Source organism: Pelobates fuscus, chromosome 7, assembly GCF_036172605.1.
Source record: "Pelobates fuscus isolate aPelFus1 chromosome 7, aPelFus1.pri, whole genome shotgun sequence".
Taxonomy (NCBI): Eukaryota; Metazoa; Chordata; class Amphibia; order Anura; family Pelobatidae; genus Pelobates; species Pelobates fuscus.
This window is the reverse complement of record NC_086323.1, coordinates 168616746-168626748: the sequence shown is the minus strand read 5'-3', so window position 1 is coordinate 168626748 and position 10003 is coordinate 168616746. Positions and strand designations below refer to the sequence as shown.

Genomic DNA, 10003 nt, shown 5'->3' with positions numbered 1-10003 from the left:
TAGACAAAAGAACAACATAAGGACCTCTCCACTTGGGCCCTAACGGTACATTATTCCACTCTTTAATCCACACTTGATCTCCTGGATGATAACTATGAACAGGGGGATAAATATTCACAGGTAATCTATCTTGTACCCATTTCTGTACCTCCTCCATAGTCTTACCCAACTCTACAACCTGCTGCCGGGTAATTCCTTCTCCCAACTGACTCAAGTCCCCCCTTAAGTTACCAAGTACGGGAGGTGGTCGCCCATACATGATTTCAAAAGGAGAGAGGCCCATCCTTCTGGTAGGGGTACTGCGGATTCGCAATAAGGCTATAGGTAAGAGAACGTTCCACTTAAGTTGTGTTTCCTGACACATTTTAGCCAACTGGTTCTTTATAGTTCTATTCATTCTCTCTACCTTACCAGAACTCTGGGGTCTATATGCAGTATGAAGCCTCCACTTTATACCAAGCATATGAGTCAGTTGTTGTAGGCACTGATGAACAAAAGCTGGACCATTGTCCGATCCTATAGAACAGGGTAGTCCATATCGGGGTATTATTTCTCGTAGCAGGAATCTCACAACTTCTCCTGCTTTCTCTGTACGAGTAGGACATGCTTCTACCCAGCCTGAATAGGTGCACACAATTACCAACAGGTAACGATGTCCACCCGATTTAGGCATTACTGTAAAGTCTATTTGTAGATCGGACATGGGGAGTCCCCCCATAAACTGAACTCCTGGTGGCTTTACTGGTCCTTGTCTTGCATTATTCTTAGCACACGTTACACATCTGCGTACAATGGCCTGAGTCAAGTTGGACAATCTTGGTATGTAGAAATGTTTCCTGAGAGATTCTTCAGTACTGTCTCTCCCAGAATGTGTCCCGTTGTGATAATTTTGGACAATTTCTACCGCTAGCGATGCTGGTATAACTATTCTTCCATCTTCTAGCTGATACCACTTGTTCTCCAGATACTTTCCCGGTTCAGTCTTTAACCACTCCTCTTCTTGAGCTGTATAAACTGGAGTCCATTGGGACAGTGGAGTTGGTATAAGAGCAGCTATATGCCCCACATACTCCTGTCTTCCTGATTCAGCAGCACGCTTAGCTGCACTATCTGCCATCCGATTTCCCTTGGTTACATCACCATCTCCTCTCAGATGCGCTCGACAATGTATGATACCGACTTCTTTCGGCTCCCACACTGCTTCCAATAGTTGTAGGATTTCAGCTGCGTACTTGATTTCTTTGCCTTCTGAATTCAGTAGTCCTCTTTCTTTATACAAAGCTCCGTGGGCATGAGTGGTTAAAAACGCATACTTAGAGTCCGTATAGATATTTACTCTTAAACCTTCAGCCAATTGTAACGCTCGTGTTAGTGCTATTAATTCTGCCTTTTGTGCTGATGTTCCTTTCGCCAGTGGCCGAGCTTCTATCACCTTGTCTATTGTTGTCACTGCATATCCTGCATAGCGGATCCCTTCTTTCACATAACTACTGCCGTCGGTGTAATATTGAACATCGGGGTTCTGGATGGGAAAATCACGAAGATCTGGTCTACTTGAGAATACTTCATCCATTACTTCCAAACAATCATGTTGACTTTCAGTAGGTTGTGGCAAAAGGGTAGCTGGATTTAAGGTGTTTACAGTCTCTAAATGCACTCTTGGGTTTTCACACAACATTGCTTGATACTTGGTCATACGGCTGTTACTAAACCAATGATTTCCTTTGTAATCCAACAACGTCTGTACTGCATGTGGGACTCGTACATAAAGTTCTTGACCCAGAGTGAGTTTATCGGCTTCAGCTACTAGCAGGGCGGCTGCAGCTACGGCTCTTAGACAAGGTGGAAGTCCGCTGGCCACTGCATCCAGTTGCTTAGACATGTAGGCAACAGGTCTTTGCCATGATCCCAAGTACTGTGTCAATACTCCCACAGCCATTCTTCTTTGCTCGTGTACATATAAGTAGAATGGTCGTGTGTGATCAGGTAGACCTAATGCTGGGGCACTCATCAAAGCCTTCTTCACATCTTCAAATGCCGTTTGCTGTTCTTGGGTCCATAAGAAGGGGTCGTGCTCTGTACCTTTGATGGCTGCGTACAGAGGTTTTGCCAGTATCGCATAGCTGGGAATCCATATCCTACAGAAGCCTGCTGCCCCCAAGAATTCTCGCACTTGTCTTCTATTCTTGGGTATTGGTATTTGGCAGACAGCTTCTTTTCTCTCTGGCCCCATAATCCTTTGACCTTCAGAGATATGGAATCCTAGATACTTGACAGTTGGCAAACACAACTGAGCCTTCTTTCTAGACACCTTGTATCCTGCCTTCCAGAGAATGTGTAGTAGATCGTGCGTTGCTTGCTGACAGATTTCTTTTGTAACTGCTGCTATCAACAAGTCATCTACATATTGTAACAATACACACTCTCCTGGGATGGACTCGAAATCCAATAGATCTTGACTTAGGGCTGAACCAAATAGGGTAGGTGAATTTTTAAACCCTTGGGGCAGTCTTGTCCAAGTCATTTGGCGTTTTGAGCCCGTTACAGCGTTCTCCCACTGGAAAGCGAAAATACATTGACTTTCTGCGGCAATTCGGAGGCAAAAGAAGGCATCTTTGAGATCTAAGACTGTGAAGTAAGTAGCCCCGCCCGGAATTAAAGCAAGCAGGTTATATGGATTGGGTACAACTGGATGTATACTAACAACCGCATCATTGACTGCTCTTAAGTCCTGCACAGGTCGATACTCATCTGTGCCGGGCTTTTGAACAGGCAGCAATGGGGTGTTCCAGGGGGAAGTACAGAATTTTAGGATACCATACCGTATGAACTTATCCAGATAGGATTGGATGTTCTTCTTAGCCTTCTGCGGAATGTGATATTGTCTTAGGCTCACTGGATAAACCCCATGTTTCAGTTCAATTTTTATTGGTGGAATATTGCGGGCCAGTCCTGGTGGGTTGTTCTCTGCCCAAACTCCTGGTATGTTAAACAATGTCTCATCACTCCTAGGGTTTTGGCTAGTCAACACTGTATAAAGTCGCCACTCTTCTTCCTTTGGTACGGATAAAGTCATAATACCTGAAGGTCCATTAAACTTTAAAGATGTTGTTCCATCTGGTAGGAACGTAATCTGCGCTTGTAATTTGGATAGCATATCACGTCCCAGCAATTGGACTGGACATTCAGGCATATAAAGGAATTGGTGTTTTACTACGTGGCCTCCCAATGTACAGAGTCGACTTTTAAGAACCGGTCTTTCAGCACTTCTTCCAGTTGCTCCTATCACAGTAATAGTCCTTCCAGATGGAGGAGCAACTAGATTAGTCACCACTGAATGTTCAGCACCAGTGTCGATCATGAACGCACTCCTTTTCCCCCCTATTGATACATCGACCATAGGCTCCGCTCGACCAAGGGGGATGGAGCCCGGTCGGTATCAATAGTCCTCCATGACCGTGTCAGCCAATCCTACAAAGTCCCTACCTTCTCTATCGCGAGACCTTTGCGCTGCTGGAATATACCTGTCTTCCCTAACACTTCCTCTGTTCCCATTACTCCCTCTATAACCATTACTCCCTCCGGGACCTCCTCTACCTCTCGCTCTGCCTCTAAAGTTTCCGTAGCCTGCCCTGGGTTGGTCTCTCTCGTACTGCTCTCTTTGCGGACATTCGTTCCTCCAATGCCCTTCTTCCTTGCAATACGCACACTGATCCCTACTCAAAGGCTCCCTACTCCATCTATTATTGCCTCTATCTGGGCCCCGTTTATCTACGCCTGCGATCGCTACCGCTAGCATATCAGCCTTTTTACGCATCTTGCGCTCCTCCTCTTTCTTGCTTTCTGTTTCCCTATTCATATACACCTTATTAGCTACCTCCATTAGTTGGGTGATTGACATACCTGCAAACCCTTCTAACTTTTGTAGCTTGCGCTTAATATCTCCGTAAGCTTGGCTGACAAAGGCGGAGTTCACCATTCGGGAATTGTCTGCGTCTTCCGGATTAAAGGGGGTGTACAAGCGGTACGCCTCCAATAATCGGTCATAAAAGACACTGGGCGCTTCATCGCTTTTCTGGATCACCTCAACTGTCTTCGACATGTTAATGGCTTTCTTTCCTCCGGCTTTCATGCCAGCAATTATAGCGTCTCTATAGGCTCTGAGTTGAACCATATCAGCACCATTTACGTTCCAATCGGGATCAGTGTTGGGATAATGTGTTGCGGCCCATGCTGCTGGATTAGCTTGGTTCAAAGCACGGGCTCTATCCTCTAATGCTTTAATGGCTGCTTGATTTATTCTTGTCCTTTCCTCATTGTTAAATAAAGTCATTAATAACTGCTGGCAATCAGCCCATGTCGGATTATGTGTCTGTACTATTGAGGTGAACAGATCAGTCATGGCTTGTGGTTTCTCAGTATACGAGGAATTATGGGTCTTCCAGTTTAAAAGGTCGGTAGTGGTGAAAGGGACATATACGAAGACAGGGTCAGCGTGTGCCATTTGACCTGCGGCATCGATATAAGCTGACCCGGGATTTAAGCGAAGAGGCATCTGATAGTGCTTTAATTGTTGGGCACCAGTCAACTGTCGGGTTTGGATGGGGCTACGTAGGGAAGCGTCAGTCATGGGTTCCGGTCGGGGAGATATAGGGTATGGGGATGTGGGAGGTTGGTTTTGGGAAAAGGTAGTGAATAGAACACTTCGGGCCGAGCTAGATGAAGCTTGACCGGAAGTCTGAAGTGGCGCCAAATCAGGATATTCGTTTCTAATGGGGGTGGGTTCTGGTTCCGGAAGGGGAGATTTAGTACGAGGGGGGGTGGATCCTGTACTGGAGGAGGAAGCGGAAGTGGATGAGGGTAATGAGGGAAGGGTTACAGGACTTCCTGTATTTGCGTCACTTCCTCTTACCGGAAAGTAAGGGGGCGGCAAAGGGATCTCGGACTCAGGGGGCGTGTCCAAAATGGGCCTAACACCAGTCCTAGTGGACGAACAAGTCCTAGCTACCATGAGGCGACACTGCTCCTCGTGGCATGTCCGGAGCCATTTTGGCGAGTCATTTACGGCCTGTCTCCAACAATCAATATAAGGAAACTGGCCGTAAAGTTCAGGCCTACCTGATACAGCCACGTGTAAGCGCTGTACCAGAGTTGGATCCAAACTGCCACGTGGCGGCCATGCCGCAACCAAAGTAGGCCACTCCCTAGTGCACAAAGTGACCAAACGTACAGGGGACATCTTAACCCCAAAATCACAAACTTTGAATCCCTTTTTAAAATTCTTAACCATACATCCTAAGGGATCCGGAATCGTTGACTGCGACGCACCCATATTTAACAGTGGAACGTCGTCGACAACGATTACTATACACGCGTACTATTCAACAGTCACACCCGTTTCCTCTGGCAACAGCACCACGTGGTACGGTTACCAAGTGAAACGTACACAATAACAATAAACACTCAGGGAATTCCCGTACACACACAGCTGCTACACCAGTCACTATATAATCAATATTATGCCCTTTGGCGTAACTACACAGTCACCCACGCTATAATTCTCTATATACGAATTACCCGTCTATAACACACCCCAGTAACATCGTCTTTTACAAATAGCGGTTACAGTACGGTTAGCATAGGTCAAAGCACAAGTTAAGGTCACAATACAATTATTAGTGGTTATGGTGTTAAACATGCAATGGACGACAATGATTAGTACTTATTATATAATGTCAGTAAATATACAGGGTTATGGTACCGTGCACTATAATACAGCAACACACTATTAACACTCTCGCTAGACGGCTGAGCTCGCGCTATCTAACAAGATATACACTTTACTAAAACAATCGTTAACACATTTACAATTCCCAACTAAACTATTGGCCAGTACCTTGAATGGACTACCTAAAACTATATACACCCGTTTTGGTTAGCCACACTGCCCAATCACCACATATACATAGCGAGCTAGAGAACCGAATTTACACAGGCGCCTCTTAGTCGCACTATACAACGAGCTAGAGATCCGAATTTACACAGGCGCCTCTTAGTCGTACTATCAAAAGTCTAGTGGGTTCCAAATTTACACGCCTTCCCACTTAGCCCAGATAGGATGAGAACTAGCGAACCGAATTTACACAGGCGCCGCTTAGTCTCCCGGTCCCTCCGACCTAGCGAACGTAATATACACCCTAGAACGCTAGTCTAGACAAGACACCGGTGTCCGGCTAGGGCTATCTTACACCAGGACCCCGCCTGACTAACCAAATCAAACGGTCTGACTAAAGAGCGTTCGATCGAGCGGTGCGCCTTCGCTCCTTCCCTCCGACAGAGGGGGCAGATACAGATTCAAAAACCCCTTTGGGCCTACCGCACAATCGGTATACCCCTAGCGGGTCCTGCCGTCTAAAACAGCAGTTATCTTACCTCCTCGTTCCTGAACCTGAGTTCACACTCATCGACGGGGACACCCCAGCACTTCTCACGTAGAGGCCGATGATCTCCTGGACAACAGACCAGTGGCGCCGAGACGAAGGGAGGTCCACGCAGAAGTTCAGGGGTGCAGCCGTAGAGAACGTGGGCAAAGATAGACCGTCTCACGCCTCTGCCTCTCAGCTACCGTTGAACGATGAGCTTCCCGGCCAATGCACCAAATGATACCGGAGAAACTGACGGAAGCCAAGCACAGAGAGATGGACACAGGTTTCTTCAGGAAGGAAGAGATTCTTTATTGGATCACCGATCGGGACTCAGAGGGACTAGCGTCACCAAAATACAGCAAAGTCTGAGTACTGAATACATAGAGTACATTCCTTATATAGCACTGTAGCTCCTCCCACAATTAACTACACCCACACATACCCTTAACCTATTTAATGAATAGAGTCTAAACTCATCCATCCGGTCTAACCACGTGGCTCATCTGATACAAAGGAGAGGGACGCGTAATTCCAGTTCTTACATTCCTGCACCTGGTCAGTACAGTGATGACAGTATCTTAGCTACGTGTTATTAACTAACTGATACTACAAACACATATACATACATATGCCTTGTGGCAATCTTAGCCTGCTAAACTTGTATTTTACTGGAATTACATCACATTAGGACCCGCTTAGGGGGGTCTGCCTTGACGTTGGCAGGCGGGCATTCCCTCCAATGGCCATTGGAGCAACTAAATGACCTCCATTTGTCTAAATATACATAGGGATTAAGGAGAAAGCGCAAGTAACATTTTCTTTTCTTTGGTTTTTACTATATATTGGGGATGATGTGTGTTGTAGTCCTTGCTGCTTAAGCGCAGGACTTCTCTTTTTGTATTAGTATCCAGAGTGTGCTTTTAAATATTTACCTTTAATTAATTATACTGTAATATTTTTCAGTTCTGATCACCTCACTGTATAACAAAAACATTCAAGTTTAACATGAAAAGCCCCCAGTCCTGTATCAATAGGTCACTGAATGCTTACTGTATGCAACAATGGCAGTCCTGTGGCTTGTTTAATTTGTGATCTAGGCTCCCTGCTGAGAGCCATTCCATTGCCATAGCCCCAAACTCTCAGCAGGATTGCGCAAACACTGCCTCTTTCCCTTTGATGTCTGAAGCCCAGGAACCATGTGTGCTGCCAGTTAACGTGGCGGCTTCCTCCCGGCGCTGCACAACCACAGCGCATGCGCCGTGCCCACACAAGGCTTAGGGAGCATCAGCCAAGTCCTGATCCTTACCGAACATCACTGGTCGTGGCTCAGCTGCAAATTCCTGCTGTCTCTTAGCAGACACTCCCCCCAGTCTCCTCCTCCTCCTCCTCCTGTATTAGGGAGAAGGGTTGCATTCCTGGTTAGTGTCTGCAAGGAGCTGGGATTATGGTGACTGGGAGCCAGGGGTGCAAGGAGGGGACCCCACCTCCACTGTAACCACACAACTTAAGGCATGTAGGAGAGGTGCCCCCTGCTCCCACCCAGTGGCCCCCCAAGAATGGCCCTAATCATGGAGGAAGAGGAGTATGACAAGCTGGTGATGCAGTCTGGCTCGGACTGGCTGAGGACTGAGATAAAGAGGCTGGCTGTGGAGCTGGGAGAGACCACCAGAGAGAAGATCCAGGCTGCAGAGTATGGCTTGGTGGTCCTGGAGGAGAAGCAGCAGCTCAAGCTGCAGTATGATGAGCTGGAGGTGGAGTATGACAGTGTCCGCCAGGAGCTGGAGCAGCTCAAAGAGGTAGGTCAATGCCAAGGGGAGATGCCTTCCTAATACAGGGGGAGGGGAGAGGAAACCCCCAATGTCAAGGCAATTGGAGAGGGGGAGAAAGACCCCCAATGTCAAAGCTATTGGTGATGAGGGGGAGGAAACCCCCAATGTCAAAGCTATTGGTGAGGGGGAGAAGACCCCTAATGTCAAAGCTATTGGTGATGAAGGGGGAGGTGGAGACCATCCAATGCGGATGAGAACCTCTCCGTGACATGACTGGAGACTCCTTAGTAGGGATGGGGGGAGGAGAGGTATCAAGAAGGGAGCAACTTCTAATGAGTAGAGGAGACCCTCAATTCAAATGTGAGTGATGACAGTGGAGATGGAAGAGGGCCTCTCAATGACATGGGTGGAGACCCGTAACAGCCAGGGAGGAAATCATTCATTGGGATCAGCTCCCCTCACTTACTTTTTTCCTGAAGAAAATATTTTTTTTTTAATGTATTTTTTTTTGTCAAGATAGACAAGGTTAATACCTAGTACTCGCTTTACACTACCCCCCCCCCCCCCCCAAATATGTATACATATATGTATAAATGTCCCTAAATTCAAGTGCATATCTGCTAATTGTTTATGTAAAGTCAACATTTGTAATTGTATTTGAATTATTGGAAGAAGGTGACATGGTATGTTATTTTCATAAACTGATAAGAAAATATATCTTCATTTGACAGTCAGGGCAGACCCTACCCCATTTATAGTGTTAACCTTCACCGTTATGTTTTAGGGATTTTCCAGATCAGAATCATGTGCAGGCACAGCATGCTGTGCATTTGCCTGTCTCTCTTACTCATTATCCATGTCATTAAAGGGTTTATTTAATAAACACTCAGTTGCAAAGCTTACCCTAAATTACCTAAATTTATCAAAACTGGTAATAATTGTTTCGTTCCTGGATATTTTTGCCTAAATGTTGCAATTCTGTTTTCAAGTCTGTAAATTCAGTGTTTAGTTACATTTTAATAGAATCTTTCCAGAATATCGCTTATTTTTTTTTTTTTAGCTTGGTAGACATTTATACTAGGAGTCTAGCTGGAGGTGGTGGAATGTACAGGCTTCTGTCTAGGGACATGATTGGCTGGCCACCACTGTCTAGAGCAGGGGTAGGCAACCTTTGGCACCCCAGATGTTGTGGACTACATCTCCCTTACATTTCTTACAACCCTAATGCTGGCAAAGCATCAAGGGAGATATAGTCCAAAACATGTGGAGTACCAAAGGTTGCCTATCCTTGGTCTAGAGTCATGGCCACCAAGCCAACACCTACATAGGTACATGACCAGCAACCTATCACAGGTTACATCATACAGATCAGCGTGGACAGCTGTGTATAACATAGTGTGCCAGAGGATTCTCTAACATTGGATGGGATACAGGTCTGAGCGTGGCAAATCATATTGTGTTCAAAACCATGGGAAAAAAATATGGTGTATGTTGACCCCTGCCTACTGTTTTCATGGAGAATTGGATTGAGGAATACACAGTATGTTCTAGGTATAAGAAAGCAATTGCAGGCATGATGACTTGACTCGCTGAGTGCCATCGGGGGAGCAGGGTATTTAAGGACTCTCCCTACATGATACCATGACCTTTTAGCATCCCCACTCTGCCTGTAGTCTCCTGTCATTTTGCTCTCCTGCTGTGTCTTTCCATCAGATGACATGAGCCAGCTTATATATTCAGTACCAATGCATTTGCAAGCAGATGTGGCATCATCTCATGTGTTATGAGTTTGCGCAGAGAGCAACTATG

At 46.1% G+C, this 10003-nt stretch overlaps 1 protein-coding gene across 3 annotated transcripts in view; it reads left to right on the top strand.

Annotated features, from left to right (window-relative positions):
- The first annotated feature begins 7797 nt into the window (after positions 1 to 7797).
- BICD2 (BICD cargo adaptor 2) overlaps positions 7798 to 10003 on the top strand; it is a 97228-nt gene continuing 95022 nt past the window's right edge. For all 3 annotated transcript variants that reach the window (XM_063426911.1, XM_063426910.1, XM_063426909.1), the window contains exon 1: positions 7798 to 8221. In XM_063426911.1, the coding sequence (XP_063282981.1) occupies positions 7982 to 8221 (240 nt within the window). In that variant the 5' untranslated portion in view covers positions 7798 to 7981. The remainder of the gene's footprint in view (positions 8222 to 10003) is intronic.